Below are 23,742 nucleotides of genomic sequence, written 5' to 3'. Positions count from 1 at the left end.
TCGTAGAAGTGGTGCAAGGCTGCCGGTTAGTTCTCCTACCATGTTTTTTAAATCCCATGTGAACTGTGTAAAAGCTATGCCACATCCCACACTGGCAATTTCACACTTCTGTCACATTCTGCAATTTCCACCATGGACGTACTTAATTGTCAAATTCGTCAACTGGTGGTTTATACAGCATGTTTTAGGAGTAGAACACAAGCATTCTTTTACTTTCAAGGGGTCCCAATATGCCAGCGCTTAGATCAGTAAAAACAAGGGAACCCTGCAAAAAGATGCACTTTTTTTAAGGCTGATTTTATTTCCTTTTGAATTTATACATACATTTTCATGGACATCATTTTTCTTGTCCGGTGTTAAATTATTGTCAACTGCTTACATATATTAACATTTGCCTCACAAAAAGATGCGCTTTCCTACAGTTTTCAAGCAAATTAATACGTGAAATGAATACTGAAGGCTTGATCTAGATAGATGCAGCAGTAAAAAGATGCAGCAGTAACCTTTCATCATTATCGTGTGTGCTGTGTACTTTACAGAGAGACATCAGATACAGAGCCTCTCTCACTGGGGGCAGAGCACACCATTTGTGGTCCATTCACTTTCTCTAGAACAGGGGTACTCACAGACATTTCCTCAGGGGCTGAAATGCACTGCCTGGGTTATCACCGATGGCTGCACAGATGACTGAGGGGGTGTGATTTATGATTGGGCGGGGTGATGCAGGGGTAACGTTGGTGTGGCATGGCATCTGGGGACTTTGGTGGACAAATTTCACCATGTGGAGAGAAACAGTATGGAATTCACAAAGGTACTTTAAATAAACTGTTACAAAGATTCAGCAAATGCTGCATTGTGAAACAAACATGTGGATAGGTTTGAAATGTAACAATTCCAAAGGATGTTCAAGTAATTCATAGAAAATGTGCCCCTTGTTGTACAATTCACACACATTGATGCCGGAATGATCAGCTCTGTCAATTGAACGTACATTCACCCCAACGCTTTGTAATATGTCTTTATTCAGATAAAAAAGCATCATTCAGATTAGGTACTTAATGCATTCTGATTATTAGGTATGCCAATCAAATTAATATTAAAAAAACAGGAAGGTAGCTTCAGTGAAGACATGCAGAGTGTTCTCCAGTGTGCAAGAGTTGCAGTACAATCTCCCAATCTTGATGCTGCATAAGGAGTGTTACCCCAATTTGAAGGCCTTTTAATGAATGTAAAACAGCAAGTACAAAAGCACACAGAATGCGGGAAAAGTATTTTCCAGGGCACAGAGTTTATGCACTAATTTTACACTTCATGCCCGCAATTAATTTCTTGTACTCTGGAACCTTTTCAGAAAGTGCAAGTCTCAGGTGGTGATCTAGATGTGCATCAGTCAGTTTGTTTCTTTGCTTATTTTTTGAGAACACCCATTGTGGAAAAGAAACACCCGCATTCATATGTGGGGCCAAACATGCATAGTATTTTCTGTGAAAAGGTAAAAGAAGAGAGAATCTTTCAGAGCGCACATTTTACCAGAAATCTTCTGGTTCCTTCCCAAAAAAAGAGGACTCAAACACAGAGCTGCATTGCATATCTAGAGTTCCATCTCAGCGTGTGCCCTTTTCAAAGAAAGAAGTTCAACGGCTACAAGATTCCTTGCACTAACCCTCCATGGATTTTCTACAAGTCTGAAAAGTTGAATGAGAACTCTAAACTGAGAAAATCGCCCCTTAATGTCCCCAGACATTTCCTCCAGATAAGCACATAGATTGAGACTCAACAACATTTCCTGAGCTTTTGCAACCCTCTGGGTTAAAGCTTGCAACTTGGGGAAGTGTGCAAGATCATCATCTTCCAGCTGCTCTCAGAACAGGTCAATTTACTTTTGAAGAAGTATATGGCACTTATCATTGAGGACACACGTTTCTGTCTACATTGAAGTGCCAGAATGCTAGTGTTGAAATGTGAGAAAAAAGTCACACAGAAAATGGAGCATGGTGAGCCACTGCAAGTCATACAACTCCTGGAAGGATTGTCATCTACTGATTAAAAGTTGTTCAATTTCTGGAAGCAAAGTGATTAACCTTCCTAGAACTCTAGCTTTGCTTAACCACCATACTTCAGTATGCAACAATAGGTCTGCCTAATCACTGTCGGCATCCTTCAGCAATAATTTAAAGAGTCTGTGGTTGAGTGTTTTTGCTTGAATAAAATTAACAATTCTTACTACTTGCTTCATAACATCATTTAGTTGTCCTTGCTTTATTTTCACGCACAATGCTTGCTGACAGATTATGCAATGATAATAAATGAAAGTGGAAGATGGAATTGTTTTTCTTAAAAGAGATACAAAGTCCCTCTCATATCCAGTCATGGAGGGTTTTAAGATTGTTAAATGGCAGGTGATTAGATGCAAAGAAATTACACCCGCTAGTCAATACATCCTCTCCTCTTGTGTCCATGCAATGGACAAAGGTAGAGGAGCTCTTCCTTCGGAATGATTTCTTGTTACAAATACCTTACCCACACCATTAACTGAGCCATATCACCAACATCTGTTGACTCAAACAGCAATGCTAAAGAAAGGGGACAGTGTGACTGCACTGATGGCCTGTGCTAGAACATTGTCACACATTGATTCAATTCTATGTGTGCATGTGGAATCTGACAGTTGTAATGCACCTATTTCCTTCATAATGTTGGATTTATTAAGATAATTGGCAAATAAAAAGTCTGCCGCCGAAAGAAAACATTTCTAAACCAGCTCTGCATCAGTAAATAGTGTGTTTTACAAGCAAGTAGCATATGTGGAAAGATGTCTCAGTTACAATTCAGATTATTTCATCTAGCACAAAAAGAGCTTTTGTTGGGATAGAATGGCTTGCTTCAGTGATGCCACTTTGGCAGAACGAGGTTTTAAGAACACTGGGTAGTTTTCTGTGAAGTCAGAAAGCCGGGGGTTATAGTGCCACTCCAGGTTATATCTTTTGAGGACGTTAACCTGTCTTTGCAAAGGGGACAAGTAGCTCTCTCTTTTGGACATTCCACAAAAAGATATCGTTCTTTCCACAAAGAGTGAACAACCCCGTTTTCACTCTGTGTGGATCTGCATCTTTTTATTATTATTATTATTAAAGGCTTTTATAGCGCGCTCTATTACTAAAAAAATAGTATCCTGGCGTTGAAGACAGAACAGTTTGAGAGGGAGCAAATACCTGCAAACACTGGATGGGGAAAGTTTAAACTATAGTTTTGAAGAGGTGAGTTTTTAGACCTTTCTTAAACGCACTAAGAGTAGATGCAGTTTTCAAATGAAGGGGTAGGGTATTCCAAGATTTAGCTGCTCTCACTGAGATTGATTGGCCGCCAAGTCTACAGTATTTAAATTTGGGGATGGACATTTGGCACAGGTTGGCCGATCGCAGTGGGCGATTAGGGACATACAAGCAAAACCTTTTCCTCAGGTAAACAGGACCAGTTTGATGAATAGCTCGATAGGCAAGCACTAAGATTTTAAACAGAATCCTATGAGCAACTGGGAGCCAGTGAAGAGCATGGAGAAGAGGGCGAGCACTGGAACGCCTGGGGACATTAAACAAAAGTCTAGCGGCGGCATTCTGAATAACCTGAAGGCGGTGAATCAGATATGCCGGCAATCCGCAGAACAGTCCATTCGCGTAGTCTAGCCTAGAGAGTACTAAGGCACGAATAACAGTCTCTTTTGTAAAATGTTGTTACCAGGCTGTATGCCATTTCTGTTGTGTTCCTTATGAACACTGCAGGAAAATAGTATTTGAATTCATGACCGATGGCAAAACCCCGTCTCACGACTGATGGCACCACCCAGTCTCATGATAGATGGCATGATCAAGTCGCACGACTGATGGCACAACCCCATCTCACGCATGACCCCGTCTTAGTTACAGAGCTCTGCACACAACCAATGAGGTGACACTTGATGCTGCTATTTGGAGGGGGGTGGGGGAACATGTTCGAAAATACATTTTGGTGTTGAAAAAATGTAAATGTCCACATTCAGTCTTCCATTTTTGCTGCATGTTTCAACTGTACCCTATTTGGACATATTTAGATGTATCCATGCACTAAAGCTTATAAATAGATATTTGTGCTTCACAAATGAAACATCTTGGTATCACATTTCTCATGTACAGCCATCCCTACTTGAGAGCATTGGTGCAATGAAGAAAGGAAGATCACAAGACCACCCTTTCCTTAATAAAAAAGAAGTTCACATTTGTACAGTGCATCCACATCCTCAAATCCCATCCCCCCCCCCCAGACAGGTGAAATAGTGGCTCAGCAAAATAGCCTGACCCTTGCATTAGTGAACTGAAGTCTATGACTGCATGGCCCCATTCTCCATGAGCTCTGCTGCATGCTCCTAAATGCAAGGCACAAGGTCACATTATGCTGTCTTGATTCCAAAACTTTCCATCAGAGCAATACTCCGTATCTGTTTGAACTGTTATGCATCTCCGATTAACAAAGAAGTTCAAAAGTCAAATGTCTCCACGAATCGAAACCACCAAATTTAGAACATATTTTGCCCAGAAATGATTCTCAGTCGGGCCACAACTACTGAGTGGAACTCTGTACCCCCAAGTATCAGAAGGGACCATATCCTCCGTTCCTCCTGGGAACATTTACGAACCCGCTCTCTTTCTGGATAGGCCATCTATAAAACCTCCACCAAAAACTGTCCAATTGATTATTTTCCTCCTTCACACTTCACTACTGCCATGCAAATTACTACAAAAGATCCATATTTTTGCTCATGAAATCTTTACTCCTATTCAAATTCCCACTAATCCCATGCACTAGATCTGAGCAGCTGGAACCGTATAATGAACAGCTGTGCTGGCTCAGCACAACATTGCGTTGTCTACAGGTCATACATATAACTCAGAATTTCCGTGAGAAATAGAGACACAAAACCTGCAGTTTCAGACTCGTGCTGAACAGTGCTTTAAGTAGGAGAAATTCGGAACTATGTAGAAAATTTAGACAAAATGACAGATTTATTCGGATGCCATTGGCTCTGCACTGAGCCAGCCACTGCGCTTCATGATTTAGCCCCAAGTTATTTATTCTTTGTTTTAGTGGAACTCTGTAATTCTGAGTAAAATCCCCATACACGTTCTGAAGCAGGTGTGCTAAATTAGCCTGTTAAAAACACTTGAATAGAAATGCAAGCAAATATAAGGATATTTAGAAAATTGATCCGGAGACCTACTTTTACATTTATATTCAAACAAAAAGGGAAGTGATGGCATAACGCGGTGCAAAGGCCTTGTGCGTCAATATCAAAGTCAGGCCCTGGCTATCCGAAGAAAGGTGCAAGGATGGTTCCTGCGCCAGTAAATTTACAGTACATTCACCCGAGAGCTCTGTTTAGAGAACCAGACACAAAGTCTGGGAATTGTACACTGCCCAGTGTAGCCAACTAGTCAAACTCTGGAAAATCGTATTCCTTGAAGACGGGACGAACAACTTTGGCATTGAGAACTCACTCCTGTTGTTCTTCAAAGCAATCAGCAAATATTGCCCACTGTGGTGTTGTGTACCCTAGTTTTAGGATCTTTTTACTCCCAACTAACTGGTGTAATTTATTGTTCTTGGTTTGATGATCTGAATCCGAACCATGGGAATGCTTTTAAAGCGAGATAAACTGCTAGCGCATTCAACATGTTTAGATGTAGTTTGTTCTGCAGGCAGCCAGGTTACTTGTTTTCTATTCCCGCCAAGATGGCTTACCTGGCCTTGGATGGAAGAACTTGGAAGAGCACACACTCGCATGGCATTACCTCTTATGTACGACCACCACAAGGAATGTTCTGAAAAGTTCACAATCCAAGTCTCACAGAAGTTACACTTTCTGTTTGGAGACTAAACTATGTTTTCCATACCAGAGAAAGCCTGAACCAATGAAGTGGCCGTGCTGGGATGATAGATGGAACCCTATTCAGTGATGCTTAATCTTCCTAGTCTGCCATATATGAGAGAATAGACAAAGCCATCTTTCCTCAGGGCATAACCACTACCACCACCATGCATCTGGAGAAAAGAACCTGATGTACCAGTGAACCAAAGCCTCCTCTCAAGGATAGGTGTTTGACCACATATTTAAATCTCGGCGAGGTACTCAGCCTTTCATCCTTCCTCAGACAATAAACAGAGCAACATTGAATTGGGTAACAAGAAACATCTGTTATTTTAGCGCCAAGATGACCCAGTGAGTGAGTAAAAATATTAGGTTACGGCACTTAGCAGTAATTTAATTCCTCCTTTAAATCGTAGTTGACCTGGCTGCTGTAGGATTCGTGGCTATAAAGGGGCACCACCCAATTCCCTCTATGAAGGGTTTGTTTTAAGAAACATAAAAAAGGGAATTACATTTCTAAATTGATAAATATTTTAATTATGAATATCATTGTTAAAAGTGTTCTGCATTTCAGTGGAATATCTTAAGCCTCTTGAAATGGTAATGATTCCATAATTCACTATTTACAGAGCTCAGAAACGGTAGTAAGGTAGAATTAAACACTTTATAAAAAAACAGGTTATTATTATTAAAGCCTAACCCAAAATAAATAAAAGAAAGGAAGAAGAGGTGTTAGCAAAGAAGGTGAGACAGGCCATTTAATGTAGCAGGGCATGTAGCACACAACTGTAGTGGCAGAAACCATTTCAACTTCATCCCTTTGTTGATTGTTGAGATCCGATCATTGATTCAAGTCTCCTTTTTGGGGGAGGGGGTGCAACAGGGTGGATTGCTGTGCACTTTGGTGATGTAGTAAGCAGTACTGAAGCATTAGACAGAGGAGTAAAGACTGGGGAATAATTAAAGGTCTTGGAGCAGAAAGGGTGCACAGGATAATCCACATCCAGTGGAGAGCAGAGTGGGAATTCTCCTCTTTCTTTTGGATAATGCTATGATGGATTACAGACAATGGGGTTGGTTCCACACATGGAGGCCTGGTGAATGTAAGATGTTTTGCCATTTCTGCATCCAGGAAGCTGTGAGATTGATACTCCTTTCAACAGATCAGCTTCTCATTTAATTAGACTTGTGCACTAGTCTCTCATCTTGGAGAGCGCCATGGAGCTATGCTCACAATGCCATGTCAAGATCAGTCGTCAGTCGTATTCCATCCACAGCCTGGGCAGTATCCATTCATAGGTTCCTGGTCTGAACAGAACCAGGTTCTGTTGTCACACTAGCTGGACAGAGCCCTCTGTATTCTTTTGCAGGATTCACGTGGACCCAGAGATACCAGCATCTCGGCAACACTTGGGCCAGCCTGAAAGAAAAGGGAGAGGGTAACTACACAGCCGATAAACACTTAGAAGGCAACAGGGTCTCATTATCTAGAGGCAGCAAAAGACAAACAGAGTTAAGGGGTGATAACCTGAACGAACTCCAATTCCTAAGTTCACTATAGCTTCAAATCATTATGCCTAGCTCACTGGAACATTTTAAAGGCTATAGACCTACCACAAGAGTAGGATATGCTCATCTCCTTAAAGCACTTATGGTAGATTGCCTGAGTTCCATACAATTTGTTCTCTAGGAGTCCCTACTGCACAGACGTGGATGAAGCGATAAGACCCTGTATGTCCATATTTAATTCCTAATGCAGAAGACAGTTGAGGAAAATTGAATTTTGCCTTGTCATATGTGCCTACGTGTTCCCCATCCTATGTTATATGTGCATGATCGATATGCATATATCCCCCTATGATCGATTAAAGACGCAATTATAGTTGTGTCCAACTCTAGTATGCCAGTTTCCAGTTCTCGTGAAAGCAACGAGTATTAGGCCTATGTTGCCACGTTTTACAGTGTGCACGTTAATTCATTGAATTGTCCCCGTTTCTAGGCCTCAAAGGGCCTGGACACCAGATTCAAGCTCCTGTCTCCTGAATTCACTCCGAGGAGCGATGCAGCCCCCACCTGCATCCCTGACCCTTCACTTACTTCCTGCCGCGCAGCGCAGTGCCCGGCCTGGCTCTGCCTGCCTGTCTGCCAAGAATATGTTATGCCTCTAGTTATCAGTTCAGCTCCTCGTCTTCACATTCCTAAGCTAGCGAACTGCATAAACAGCTTCAGCTATAGTCTAGTCTTTCTGTCTCCATGCAAGTGAATTACTGTATTAATATTCATAGAAGATTCATAGCACACGCAATACATGTAGAATATATGCATGCACCAGCCTTAGTGTCAAGTAGCCTTTGCCCTGATAACTTTTAGATTCTATCAACATGTACTCCAAACACCAGATACCAGATATGCTATAGGTACATGTCGTCCTGACACCGCAGACTTTAGTCTCCTCTTCTAGTGCAGAAGTCCTAGCCCCCAGTTCTCCCCGGTAACACGTCATTGCCCGTTTGCGCGCTCCACTAGGTTAAAGGTCCCAGCTGCTCAGGTAGCCCCCTCCATGTATCCACCCACTTCATGACACTTCTGTGACGTTCTCATCACATGTCTACGTGCACGCCCTGTGCACGCCTTCTTTTCACGCCCATGTGTTCTTATCTTACGCTTGTCACTTGTTACGCCTACTGTATGTAATGTAATTGTGATGTTTTACTATATATACCTTGTACTGTTAATGAAACGTTGCAGCTGCCTTCTATGCCATTCTATTTCAGGCTGTTCCGATCCTGTCCCTTCCTTTGTGCCTGATTAAAGCCTGTTAGACTCAGATTCCTCGGATCCTGCCTCTTATTTATTGAGCTGTTATTATTAATGTATTCAAAAATAGTACCGGTAATTAATTATTTATTTACCACATAAATGGCGCCCGAACAGGGACGTGCCCTTTCCCCACGCGCCGGCGATGTAACGCAGGCCCCCTGACCCTTCTACAGCCGTGACGGAACTCTACCGTGCACGTGCAGATATTTCTGCTTCAAGTCTCCCTCAGGCCCACGGAGGAGACGGAACCTGCGGTCCGGCATCCAGACGAGGCGGTGAGGAATGCGGTTCGTCCCGACCAGAGCCCAAGCCGAGAGAGCAAGGTCCGAGGTATCCGGAGGCCCACCTGTTTCTGAAGTCCGAAGTTCGTAGTAACCAGACGTCGTAGCAGTCCAGTCCAGTCCGAGGCCTTCAGTTTCTGCTTCCCGGTGAGTACCGTTGCGGGGGAAGTATCTAGACAGGTTCATTAGTTTGTTCCTGGTCCGATGGGTTTGGGTACACAGATCCAGTCCGAAGTATTCACCTAGGTGGATACGGTATGACGTGTCTCTTTACGAGACCGGTATGTTCTGTACTGTTTTAGCAGTGCATCCAGTAATTCTAGTAAGTCCGTTCTCGAGAAATTCAAGTGTTATGTTTTCAGTGTATCAGGTAGTATTCTGTTCGAACTGTTATTAATGTATTTCTATGTCGTGGTATGAGTGATTTGTTTGCCATTTCATTACTGTGATTATTGTGTATTGTGTTCGCAAGTACAACTCAGCCATGCCTCTGTTTTCGAAGTTACGTCAGATAAAAACTAGAAAAGGGTTACTCGAAGAAGCAGTTCCTGTCCCTCCTAGGGACAGTCCTGGACATTTTATGTATCACAAGCATGGCTTAGATGCCATATTATATCTAGACTTATGGGTGGATTACACGAAGGATCTTGAAGAGAAATATAGATGGCCTGTATCAGGTACATGGGATGCCGAGTGCATCATGCGAGTAGAAGAAGCATTATGGAAAAAGAAAGCCAGACAGTCTCAGAAAGATGCCATCGAGTTATGGCGCAAAGAATCTCATAGAAGAACCGAAAAAGAATTCAGAAAAACAGAATTAAGTAGGGAATCCTCAGAAAAAGCCCAAGAAAGGGAATTAATCGAAGAAGGTGAACGAGTTAGAGCAGAACAGTCAGACAGACAGAGAAATGCCCTTATTAAAAGTATGTATCCTCTTCTTGCCGAGGGCTTGCCAAAGGCAACCCCGGAAGCACCCTGTAATTTACCGCCACCATTGGTCCCGATTAAGTTACGTCATAAACCGACCGCAGCTGAAATTTTTCTTTCGTCCTACTTGGACGACACAGTCCCAGCATATGCAAATCGTATTCCGCCCGCTCACCCTCAGCATCCTGTAAATAATGTAATTCCTGTTCCTCCAGCCACTGGTCCAGGGGACCAAGTTAATGTGCCAGTACCCCCGGACCAGCCCACATTAAATGTACCCGGTTTGCCAGTCACTTTACCAGCACGTACAGTATTAACTGACGATTCTAGTTCAGGAGCAGCGGGGGGAGGTGCTCCTATCACCCCGCCTCAAGTAAGACGACTGACGCCGCGAGAAGCAGCGTTACAGCGTACGCCAAAAGTGGCTACATACACAGACCTCAAGCGACTTCTTACTGACTGTATATATGATCCAGTTCCAGGCGAAGATCATATGATATTATATTCAGTACGTTTAAGAAGGGTTGCCAACTTTTTGGTCACCCTGCCCGACATGAAGGAACATCTAGACAGAATATATCGTTTTGTCCGTACAGGGGAGAATCCAGGAAGTATTCACGAAGCTATGGCACACAGGAAAGCCGAGATTCAACATATGATTTTACAGTTTTTGATTAACTGTTTAATAAGAGAGCAAGATTATCCTGATAAAGACAAAGACGAGATATAAGGCCTGATCCGATGGAGTGACAATATAGCCGAGGGAAAACACAAGACACAAGGTAGTGTAGAAAGTATGTACAAGAAAATTCGTAAGGAAATTATAAGTATACACCAGAAGGAGGAAGTGAAAAGAGGAACCGAGAAAGAGAATGACTCTTCTAGTGAAGAGGTAGACAGCGAGAATCCCTCCAGAATAGCGTACGTAGGTAGAACTAGATTTTCCGACAGACATTCACGCCTAGATTACAAGAACATTTTTCCTCCTCCAGTACCAGAACAGTGTTCTCTTGAACAAGTATTCCAGGCCACCGATCAAATTCTGAAATCACGAATAGGTTATAGCGAGCTTAGTACAATGCATGAACAAGAACTAGCCCGATCAGCAGTCCGATGGACTAGTGATTCTACCACGTTTCCAGATGAAATAGTGGCCCAAACGTTTCTGAAACTGCCCCCAGCCGAGCAGCGTCTGGTGGGTACGTATATGATCCAGCACCTCATTACACTGTATGAGGATCAGCATTCTGATCCAGGTCCTTTGTATGATGTCCTGAACGAGTTACTCCTAAACAGATGGAAAGGTCTAGGTACCGATTTAATTAGTGTCATATTAGAACAGCGCCACAAATACAGAACGTTCCTGAATCCACATTTTGTTCCCGTTCCACCCCCAGGAAGAAAATCATTCTACATAGACAGACAGAATCCGTTACGAGAAGTACATCCAGTTAAGGGAGAGGGGGGTGATCTAGAACGAGTATTTGTTTACACCCCTATCACGAAAATAGAACTTCTGGAAATGAAAAAGTTAATACCCTGTCACGATAAAGATCCAGCAGGGTTCCACCGTGAATTAAAAGACATGCTCCGTATGGGAGAATACACGTATCCTGATATCATTAAAATGTTAAAGGTCCTGTTGCCTGCGGGCACATATGAAAAACTCAAAGAAAAAGAATGGGAGGTGGGAGAGAAAAAGATAGATTGGACCGCATTAGAGACTGAAGATAACACACGAGTTCCAGGTACCGGTCTTGGGGATAAAGCTAAAGCTTTGCCCGAGTTGTTAATACAAGTCTTGCCAAGATTACTAGCCACGAAAAAGGAAGATTGGGATGCCATCTCAGCCTGTAAACAGAAACAAGACGAAGATACTAGTGATTTCTATTCTAGATTTGAGAAATGTTTCATTATTAATAGTGGTCTGAAAACAAGTAGTGAATCGTATCCACATCTTTTTGTTACCAAGCTAGTTGAGAATTCTTTACCACAAGTTAAAAACCGAGTACTGAAAGTCGAAAGTACCTGGCAAGCTAATACTCCGTCACAGATGCTCCAGATGCTACAGTACCACCAGAACAGAATTAGGGAGGAGCAGGAACATGAAAAGAGACGTATGAAAGACACGAAAATGAAAGTATTAGTTGCACAGTCTGTTCCACAAGACAGTCAGAAGAGGGGTCCGAGTCAAGCCAGTCATCCTGCAGCTCCCGTTAGAGGGACATGCAATTACTGTAAACAGCCAGGTCATTATATAAACGAATGTGCAGTTCTGAAACACAACATAGCTACTGGTAAAACGAAAGAGAGACCACGTCCGCCTAGACAAGAACAAGTTTCACAGAATTCCCAGCCTCCGCAGAATGCACCACAGACAGTTACAGTACCGCAGCCTATAGCTGCAACACAACACGTTACACAGCAGATGTACCAGTACGCACAGTCAGAGTATCCAGATTATCAGCCGTATTCATGAAACAGCCTAGAGAGGGAAGTTGGCTTGCCTCTCATCGAGATTCCTGTAGATCAAGAGGGTCCCTATGTACACAGTCAAGTATTAGGGAATGACAGAAAGTTTCTGATTGATACAGGGGCAAGTAGGACTACCATCAGTCATGACGAGGTTCCAGGGGCTCCACTCTCAGGCTCTAGAAATGTTTCCCTTGGATTTTCAGGAAAGCCTATTGTTAATGAGATATCAAAACCAGTTACTCTGGAAGTTGGTCCATTATCCCGAACTACAGACTTGTTACTCACGAAATCTTGTCCAGAAAATGTACTCGGTATTAAAACCCTGAAAGAGTTAGGAGCAGTTATATGCTGTTCCCCAGAAGGAGTACGACTGTTCTTACGAGATTTTAAAGGTCATTATGTATTACGTGATTTTGATCCACGATTATTGAATGTACCACAGCATTTATGGGCGCAAGGTCCAACTGATGTAGGTTGTATGCACATTACACCCTATCGTGTCACTCTGAAGCAAGGTGTGGTATTACCACGAATCCGACAGTACAAATTGCCACCTGAGGCTGTAGCAGCCTTATCAAAAATTATTGATGAGCTCATTGCTCAAGGAGTAGTTGTAGAAACTGACTCCAATGTATGTAATTCTCCTATCATTCCGATTCTGAAACGTACTGATCCAAATGCACCTCCAGTTTATCGATTAGTGATTGACCTTCGAGAACTTAATAAATGTATCATACCCCAGTACCCAGTGGTTCCAGATATTTCTTCCCTATTGACTGCCATTGATTCTGAAGCTACGTTCTTTACTGTTATCGATCTCAAGAACGCATTCTTTAGTGTCCCCATTCATCCAGACAGCCAATTCCTTTTCGGATTCTGTTTAAATGGAAGGAGCTATAAATTCACACGAGCTCCTCAAGGTTTCACAGAAAGCCCTAGCATTTACAGTCAAGCACTTAAAAGACAACTAGACCATATTCACATGCCAACTGATACTGCTCTGCTCCAGTATGTCGATGATCTATTGATCACAGCCCGTTCTGAACATGACTGCGAACGTGCGTCACTTACGGTCCTGTATTTCCTGGCCGAGATGGGGCACAAGGTGTCCCCTTCCAAATTACAATTCTGTGTCCAGCAAGTGGTCTACCTTGGACACTTACTGTCCAAGAGGGGTAGGCAGTTGACACCTGACCGTATCCAGTTAATAGCACATCTTCCACAGCCCAAGACTCAGAAGGAGGTACGAGCTTTTATCGGCCTCACTTCTTACTGCAGACAATGGATTCCTCAGTACGCATATCTAGCCAAGCCACTGATACAGTTAACGACACAGGAGGCAGCCGTATCGACTGTCCTCCCTTGGACCCAGGAACATACACTTGTTTTCAATGAGTTAAAGAAAGCTTTATGCCAAGCACCTGTTCTAGTAACGCCAAACTACAGTAAGCCTTTTACACTTTTTGTCACTGAACGTGATGGTACTGCATTATCTGTTCTCACACAAGATCAAGCAGGACAATACAAGCCCTGTGCTTATTTTTCTAGCACATTAGATCCGGTGGCCCAGGCTCTGCCTGCGTGCCTCAAGTCAGTTGCAGCCACAGCTCTAGCTATCAGACAGAGTGATTCCATAGTGTTAGGACACTCCCTGACAGTACAAGTTCCACACTCCGTGGAAGTTCTTTTAAACCGAACACAGACTCAGCACTTGACAATTGCACGTTTAACAGGTTATGAACTGACACTATTTCAGCCACACATAGAAATCAGACGCTGCAACATTTTAAATCCCGCTACACTGTTACCCTCAGTTACTTCAAATCCTGCCACACATGACTGTGTGGAAGTTGTTAACACCATGACTAAGCCAAGACAAGACTTGACAGACATTGCATTACCTGATCCCGACCTTACACTTTATGTGGATGGTTCATGTATGAGAACAAGTACAGGAAAACTAGTAGCCGCGTATGCAGTGACTACTGAAACTGAAGTTATAGAAACACAGCGTATTGACACCCTGTCTGCTCAAGCAGCAGAGCTCATTGCTCTGACCCAAGCATGCATACGAGCCAAGAACCTGAAAGTAAACATATACACAGATTCACGTTATGCATTCGGAGTCGTACACGACTTTGGGGTGCTCTGGCAAGAAAGAGGTTTCATGACCTCTCATGGAACCAAGATTCAGCATGGTCCCCTCATTCAAGCTCTGTTAGATGCAATACATTTACCGACAGCCATCGCTATCATGAAGTGCAAGGCACATACGAAAGTCACTGACATAATTTCCCAGGGTAACGATCTAGCAGATCGAACAGCCAAGCTTACAGCTCAGACTCCAGACATTCCAGTTAACACGACACAGACAGACATTCCAGGTCAGACTATTTGTATGACAGTTAAGGACCCTACGCAAGACGTACTAGATATACAGTCACATGCTACTCCCGATGAAATCAAGAAGTGGTCTGAACAAGGAGGGGTCCAGACAGATCAAGGATGGTGGACGAAGGGAAAAGCCACATGGTTTCTCCCCGACTCTATGGTTCAAGTCATTATTAACACCGCACATAGTCCAGCACACTTAGGAGAAAAGGCCATGCTAGACAGTATTCAGAACCTTTGGTTTAACAAGCATTTACGAGCAGCAGCCAAGCAGAAAGTGCGTACCTGCATGATCTGTTGTCAGTTCAATCCAGGTAAAGGTGTCCCGGTGGAACAAGGTGGATTCCATCCTCCTGACCACCCTTTTGAAGTCCTCCAGATGGATTATATTCAGATGGAGCGATGTCGAGGTTTCAAGTATGTCCTCGTAGTTGTATGCGCTTTGTCCAGGTGGACAGAAGCATATCCAGTTCCAGATTACACTGCCGCGACCACTGCCAGGCAGTTGGTTCGTGAGTATTTTCCCCGCTATGGATTACCTAGGGTCGTGTATTCAGATAACGGCCAGCCATTCTCATCCGAGCTCATGAAACAAGTATCTCTTCTGTTAGGGTACCAGTGGAAGTTCCATTGTGTACGACATCCTGAAGCAGCCGGTCTTGTAGAGAGACATAATCAGACTCTGAAAATCCGCATTGCCAAAGTATGCGCAGAGAAAGGCGTAGATTGGATAGTAGCACTGCCAGTCGCCCTTTTCTATATGAGAATGGTCGCTCACTCCCGTTCAGGTCTGTCCCCTTATGAGGTAGTGTTCGGTCGTCCCCCAAACATGTGGGGTACACCTAGACCACGTACAATTACAGATGTTGACAGTAATATGCTGACAGATTACCTGGCTTCCTTGATGTCTGCACTACTCTCTTGTCGTTCACAGGTTGCCGCTGCTTTTCCAGACAACACCGAAGTGAAACCGCATGAGGTCATACCAGGCGACCTCGTTTTGATTAGGAACTTTGATCGTTCAAGTCCGCTGGAGCCCCGCTGGAAGGAGCCAAAACTTGTACTACTAACAACAAGGACGGCCATCAAGGTGGAGGGCAGGAAGGGGTGGTTGCATTCCAGTCATGTGAAGCGATTCCATGGACTTCGGCCAAAGACATTTCTCAAGGACTGCCCCGTTCTCAAGGACTGCCCAGACACTGAATCTAAACTTCCCCTGTTAGAGAAAACTCCGCAGCAGGAGTATAAAGAAAAGTTAAGGTCTAGTAAGTCAGCCAGTTTAATTGTTTAAGTCCCTCTCGGGTGAAACGGTTAGACAGGTTCCTGACATGTATGAAATAGACCCACACAGTGAGAGAGTTAGTCAAAACTCTAAGAGAATACGTTATCAAAAGAATCTTCGAAGTAGATGTATTATTACTCTAGTATTTATGATATTTCTGAGTCTTATGGTTACCTGCATAAGTTATGCCTTACATTTATGTTTTCCTATTAATTCACATGTACGTATGTTTTCTAATGTTACGGTAGAGCACACTTTTAGTGACCTGCCTCCTCACGAGTTATCCTATCGTCTTGCCATGCGCAATAATACTTTTATCCGAATGTTACACTATTCACACCAGACCAGCAATGCCACTAATTGTTGGGTGTGTGGTCGACTCCCCCCTTTCCAGACACCGAAGGGAGTTCTGCCACTCTTTCCCTATCCGTTTTCACACAATGGTTCGTGTGGAGCATGGTCCACGTTAACGTCATCCTCAAATGATATGTCCCTTCTGAATAGAACATGTTTCCCAGACAAGGAAGGTCTTTCCCATAAAACAGGGTTAGATCTAGAAAATGAAGTATATGATCTAGATAATTATTCCTCCAATTTCATGGTTTTGAATGTTCAGTCCGAGACTACTCCAGATTTGCCTGCTATTTCAGTTCTGCCAGTGAAAGGCGAATTATGTGTCAGAAAGAATGGTTCCGCACATATAGGTCATAGTGATTGTACTACTGTGGTCGAGTATAGTGACAGTGGGAAATCTACTTTCAAAGCCTCACGTCATTCTTATTTTGTGTGCGGTCAGACCGCATATGTTCGTCTGCCCTTCGATTGGGATGGAACATGTTACATTGCCTTCCTACTGCCACCAGTTTTCCTGGCCCCATCCGATTATCACAGAAACACACATCTAGTACACGTTAGACATAGAAGGGAGATTGAATCCCCAATTGTCGATCAAACTGAAACTGCCTTAGAACAATATCAAGACTTCAATAAAGGTTTCTTTTTCTTCATAGGTCCTGTCCAGAATAGTAAGTTAATACGTAGGCTAACTAGAACCCTTGAAGCAGTAGTGAATGAGACTACTTCCGCTCTAGGTAACTTAACTGAAGAGCAATCTGCTATGAGATTTGTTGTGCTCCAAAATCGTCTTGTCCTTGACGTCATACTGGCCGATAGGGGAGGAGCTTGTAGAGTCATCGGATCTAGTTGCTGCATTTTCATTCCTAATAACGCACCGTCTGTTTATTCAGCTATAACCAGACTTCATAAAATTGCCCATCAGTTACACCAGAATCCAGGCACCTGGACATGGTCCGGTTGGCTCTGGAGTATAATATCTGCCTGGGGATGGAAAGTATTGTCATTCCTAGGTATAGCAGTAATGATTATATTCAGTTGCTGTCTCTGTTTACAATGTGGCCCTGCGATTTGCGGCTTGTGTGCTACCTCTTGTATTCCTAGTCCTAAGTCCCGTTCCAAGAAAATTCGAGACGAGCAAATGATGCTATATGAACAGATAGATGGTATCATGAATATTGATGTTTCCTGATGGAAACGTAGGGCACAAGGAGGGAATGAGGAAAATTGAATTTTGCCTTGTCATATGTGCCTACGTGTTCCCCATCCTATGTTATATGTGCATGATCGATATGCATATATCCCCCTATGATCGATTAAAGACGCAATTATAGTTGTGTCCAACTCTAGTATGCCAGTTTCCAGTTCTCGTGAAAGCAACGAGTATTAGGCCTATGTTGCCACGTTTTACAGTGTGCACGTTAATTCATTAAATTGTCCCCGTTTCTAGGCCTCAAAGGGCCTGGACACCAGATTCAAGCTCCTGTCTCCTGAATTCACTCCGAGGAGCGATGCAGCCCCCACCTGCATCCCTGACCCTTCACTTACTTCCTGCCGCGCAGCGCGGTGCCCGGCCTGGCTCTGCCTGCCTGTCTGCCAAGAATATGTTATGCCTCTAGTTATCAGTTCAGCTCCTCGTCTTCACATTCCTAAGCTAGCGAACTGCATAAACAGCTTCAGCTATAGTCTAGTCTTTCTGTCTCCATGCAAGTGAATTACTGTATTAATATTCATAGAAGATTCATAGCACACGCAATACATGTAGAATATATGCATGCACCAGCCTTAGTGTCAAGTAGCCTTTGCCCTGATAACTTTTAGATTCTATCAACATGTACTCCAAACACCAGATACCAGATATGCTATAGGTACATGTCGTCCTGACACCGCAGACTTTAGTCTCCTCTTCTAGTGCAGAAGTCCTAGCCCCCAGTTCTCCCCGGTAACACGTCATTGCCCGTTTGCGCGCTCCACTAGGTTAAAGGTCCCAGCTGCTCAGGTAGCCCCCTCCATGTATCCACCCACTTCATGACACTTCTGTGACGTTCTCATCACATGTCTACGTGCACGCCCTGTGCACGCCTTCTTTTCACGCCCATGTGTTCTTATCTTACGCTTGTCACTTGTTACGCCTACTGTATGTAATGTAATTGTGATGTTTTACTATATATACCTTGTACTGTTAATGAAACGTTGCAGCTGCCTTCTATGCCATTCTATTTCAGGCTGTTCCGATCCTGTCCCTTCCTTTGTGCCTGATTAAAGCCTGTTAGACTCAGATTCCTCGGATCCTGCCTCTTATTTATTGAGCTATCTGTTATTATTAATGTATTCAAAAATAGTACCGGTAATTAATTATTTATTTACCACACAGTCACCATTTCAAAGGTCAGCAAAACAACAGTCTGGCAACCAATGGTAATATAATAAAGTTAGAATAGACCAATATATATTCTCCTCTCACTTAGGGGTTTAAAAATGGTACACAACTGTGATCCCCTTCCCAATCCAGACCAGCTCCAAGCTGGTACTTGTTCACACATTCTTACTGAAAACTTTCTTTTTACATTATGGATGCATGCAAAGAACCCAATCCTGTCTTTTGAGAAACGCTCATTTACACACACAAATATCTTTAGCATTAGATCCACAGTCCCTGCCCTCCGACCCCTCACTTGGGCTTAAGGGTTTATGACACAAACTTACAATCCTACACAGGCTATATGGGGAGATTCAAGTACACAGCTTCTTGTACCCCTTTCGAGCCCATTATACCACATTTATTCTAACCCAACCTTATTCAGGATCTATGTCTCAGAATGAGATAAAGCCCACACCTAAACAGTAAGGCCAATGTAGGAAAAACCTCTGACTCCAACTCCCTTCACTCTTAGAGGTTCTGGGTGATAATAGTTCCTAATACATTTAGACAGAAAGTTAACACTTAGATCAGCAACATGAAGAAGTGAAACCTGCACTTTAGAATACCATAAGAGAAAATAACATAGAACATTGGGTATCCTTGCAGGGGTCACAAAAGCTGTAAAACTCCCAGAAAAGGAAGAAGATAATAGTTTGACCCCTACATAGCACTTCTACTATGCTCTTACCCTGGTTCAGCTAACGTGTCCACCACCCTAAAAATAAAAGGATTATGGTGTAATTTCCCCAAGCTTTGAGAGGTCCCCTCCTCTCCCTATGATTACGGAACGGGTGCCACTCACCCGGACTCAGCCCTTTCAATCGCTATGCACTTTCACTTCTGCCAAACCTTGTGGCACTATTCATGCTTTTGCCACATCTGTACAGCGCTCCGATACCCGTTAGGGTCTTGTTCGTGCTTTATAAAACTTTTCAAATAAATGAATGGTAATTAGTCCGTGTGCAAGCTCTTTTTTATGTGCCGAGCTCTTGGGACGAGCCCCAAGTGTGTAGCCATGGGCTTTTTCTTGGGATCTTGAGGCAGTCATAAATTACTGGGCGATATAAAGTGGTGTCCCAATGCCGTATTAATGATCCACTGAAAATGAATAATCAGGATACTCCTTTGCAGGTATTTGACTCCCTCAGTGAACAGCCACAGCTTAAGTCAGGAGCTGAGTGGATTTTGAAATTCAGAATAAAATATGACACAATATATAACGCTCAATAACTTTAATTTTTACTCGGTTATTTACTCTACAAACAAAACTCCTTAAATGAAAGTTACGTACAATACTATACTGAAAAGCTGAATTCACAAAATAAAACCATTAACTCCTAGCCCAAAACGATAACCCCAAATATAAATAAAGCAATTGTGAAATTGTAGTTACAACATCAGAGATTTCAATGAGCCCTTCCAAGGTCTCTGTGACCTTCATAGGGTGTGTGCGTATAATGTGGGTGCAGTGGTCCCTCATTACACTCAGGAACTGGAACCACCTAATGGTTTCCCTCAACCTTAAGCCATGCTTGTGTAATGTGAGAACAAGGGTGCTATATCATCCAGAAAATAGAGCCATCTCAAGGTCTCCATGAGAGAGAGGAGAGAGGAGAGAGGAGAGAGGAGAGAGGAAGAGAGGAAGAGAGAGAGAGGAAGAGAGGAAGAGAGAGCACCCCATATTGCTCTGGGAATTGACCAAACCCCTGGTTTCCATGGGCCTTTTGACATACTTGTGTAATGTGGGAGCAAGGGTCCGCCATATCAGCCAAGAAATGGAGGCATGTCAAAGTCTCCATGCCCTTCATGGTGTGTTTGTTTAGTGTGGGAATGAAGGGTTCCCCATCGCTCAGAAGAATGAATTATACATTTTGGTCACCAGCTTCTTCTGATATTTGTGTAACCTGGTAGCAACAAAGAACCCCTCAAAGTGGTGAAATCTCGAGGTCTCCTTGAGTTTCAAGGCATGTTACTGTAATGAGTTAACTTAAAGCCCCCCCATAGTCTAAAGTGGTGGCACTGCCTCATCTACTCACAGCACCCTTTCTTGAAATGTTTGTACTTTCAGGTTTCCATAATCTTTAGGTCACATTTTTAGAATCGAGGAGCCAGAAAAGACACAATAGGAAATTATTGCACCTCCCAGGTCACGGTGAGCTCCGTGCCATGTTTGTGTAATCTACTCATGACAAAAGACCCATCAAGAAATGGTGGCACATCAATGGTTACTATGAGCTTCCAACACGCCCACAGTTTGTCGACCTGCACACAATGAGCCTCTAAGTCCTTTGATGATAAATATATTTGCACTATTACACCCGCCAGGAAAGCAAACCCTGAGATTAAGTACCCCAAAAAATAAAATAGGCCAAAAAAAACAAAAAAAAACACGAAATGTAAGTTTGCGAATGCACACGGATGTACATGAGTGGCCAGTACATGTAAATTTAAAATAAATGCAATAAATCCTGTTTAATTGACAGTCTTCTCTGCTGGTGGCAGTGCTGTGTCTGCAAAAGAGGTACTGTATTTTATTACTTTGCCCCCAAGTACTCAGAAGAGATGAAAGCACTGCGTCAATAGTGTTTATTTATTGAATTCTGATTTTCCTGAGGCTGTCCTCACGAGGTAATATTTTATTACATATCTGGTTAGAGTTTGTTTTCCTTGTTAAGGGTTTCTGTCGTTTTGCGTACTTCTTCTGCAGCTCATAAGGGTGGGGATTCAGGCTATGAAACAAGTGTAAAATTAAATTTAAAATAATTACATTTGGAAAAAAGCATCAACAGACATTGCTATTCAGAGGAGGAGAGTGGCATGACTTATTGCAGGCGGGTGACGAACGGGTTGTGGCAAAGGCCAGGTTGTAAACACCCGTAGGCCTCTGCCTTGAGAGCAGGCCCGAGCCGGTCAGTGAGGACCTTGGTGACAGGGGAGCACATGGGCCTGGTTCTCTAGCTGCCCATCGGATCCCGGCATATGCCTGGCGAAGGAGATGGACACTGTACAAATCAGTGCACACACTTGCATCGCTGCAAGCTTCAAGTGTGAAAAACTGGAGCTGCACATGATCAAAGTCTTTCACATGCATCTCTCTGGGCCAGTCTGTTCTTTAATAATCTTTTACGTGCACGGCTCTGGATCTGCACGTGTGCAAAGCGAGACTTTCACATACATGCCTCTGGGCCAGCATGTTCTGAGGGCCAAATTCACGAAATAATTGCACTCAAAGACCTGAAGACGACCTGCAAAAACTAACTAAACAATTCAGCATCCAGTCCCTCACAGAGAACACTCGTGACTTTGTCTCCAGGCATGCCTAGTGCATTGTGACCACCAGATTGGCCCTCCAGTCCCTGCCCCACCCCTGCGGCTCCTGAGTCAATCCTTGCACTACTCCCCTGCTGTTGATGTGAGGGAGCAGCATGAGGATTGGCTTGGGCATGTGTGCCAGCACTCCTTAGGAGCCTTGGGGGGTTGTGGCAGCAATCCCCCAGGCTCCTACATTGCGCAGGTAGGAAAGAGTTCAAGTGTACATAACGGGCTGGTCAGAGCAAGGCACCAGTCCAATCTGACATGCGCACTTCACCCAAGGAGGCTCAGCAGCTGCCCTGCGTCACTGACACAGTCAATCATCCAAGGAGGCTCCCACCCCCCACCCACATCTGCCGGTCCTCACTGACTCTTCTGTACGGCAAACTTTGCCCGAGCCAGGCCGCGCACTGCAGCACAAAAAAAAAATGGAATCGCCTGAGGATAACAAAACAAACAGGGGGACAACACCCCCATGCCCCAATGAAGAAACCAACGCTGGTGGAGACCACAATCCAGTTAAGGGCCAAATTCCTTTAGTTGGAAACACGGTTATAAGAGTGGCCCAGTACCCAGTATATGCCCATACAGGGCCTTTTAGTGTTCGATTCCATATCTTGGTAACCACTTGTCACCATCAAGTTTAATGGGGCGTGAGCAGCCCAGCAGCCACTAGCAACTACTCTTTTAGGGTATCGTGGTGACCTTGGCTTTAAGGCATCCCCAGAACCATAAAGGGAAGAATGATACCTCAAAAAATTTTGCAGCTTCTGAAAACCCCCCTCTAGCTGAAGCGGAAGAGACCCCACAAGGAAATTGTAGAAGAACAGGCTACCGGCCTAAGCGGATAGGTAGAGAGATATTTACAGGGACGCTGTGGACACAAGAAAGGGCCAAGGATGATCTTGGTTTGACTTAAAAGGCAATTTAGCAGCTCCACGGCCAGCATTCGTAAGGCTTCTCTTGGTCAGCTAGACAGTTACAGCCTTGCGTCTCAGTTCCTTGAGCTGTCTTCATAACAACACCTCCCGTCTCTTGGTAGAGACATGATAGAGTACACTCTGGCAAGGGAAACCAGCATTAAAGCTAAAGGACTAAGCTGACAACGGCTCCTCACTCCCCTCTGTTTTATGGAAGCAGACCAGTTAAAACATGGCGCACACGCACACTGCTTTCTAGAAAATAGCAAAGGCCATGGGCAGCTTACAGAAAACCAAGCAGAAGTCCTGCCTCCCAACACCCTCATGCCATTCTTCTGCCACAACCCCTTGCCAGAGGCTTGCTTGAATTATTACAGACAGATAAAATAAAAACAGATTCATATGAAGGTTATGTTTGGGGCCCCCCAACCAGGACCTTCAGGTCTTTCTTGCTCAATCTACTTTCATCCAACACTCCCATGTGTCTGCCAGTAAACCATTCACAGACCATGCCCTCCTCCACCCAGCATATATGCTACTCCTTGACAGAGGAGATCCTACACAAACAGCATAAACAAAACACACAGGTAACACAGTCAGCCACTCTCGCTTTCCCTCTCCCACCTTCCCTGTCGAAGTTTTATCAGCACTCACCCTCG

The 23,742-nt window shown here is 43.7% G+C and overlaps 1 protein-coding gene across 1 annotated transcript in view; it reads right to left on the bottom strand.

Moving 5' to 3' along the window:
- Positions 1–281: 281 nt before the first annotated feature.
- The window catches only part of EARS2 (glutamyl-tRNA synthetase 2, mitochondrial), a 54,879-nt gene continuing 31,418 nt past the window's right edge, over positions 282–23,742 (bottom strand). Inside the window, exons 9-10 of the mRNA XM_078664787.1 lie at positions 3,711–7,319; positions 282–3,109 (exon numbers count right to left, since the gene is read on the bottom strand). Coding sequence (XP_078520913.1) covers positions 7,236–7,319 — 84 coding nt within the window. The 3' untranslated portion in view covers positions 282–3,109; positions 3,711–7,235. The remainder of the gene's footprint in view (positions 3,110–3,710; positions 7,320–23,742) is intronic.

Source organism: Lissotriton helveticus, chromosome 10 (genome assembly GCF_964261635.1).
Source record: "Lissotriton helveticus chromosome 10, aLisHel1.1, whole genome shotgun sequence".
Lineage (NCBI taxonomy): Eukaryota > Metazoa > Chordata > Amphibia > Caudata > Salamandridae > Lissotriton > Lissotriton helveticus.
This window is presented reverse-complemented; position numbering and strand designations above follow the sequence as displayed.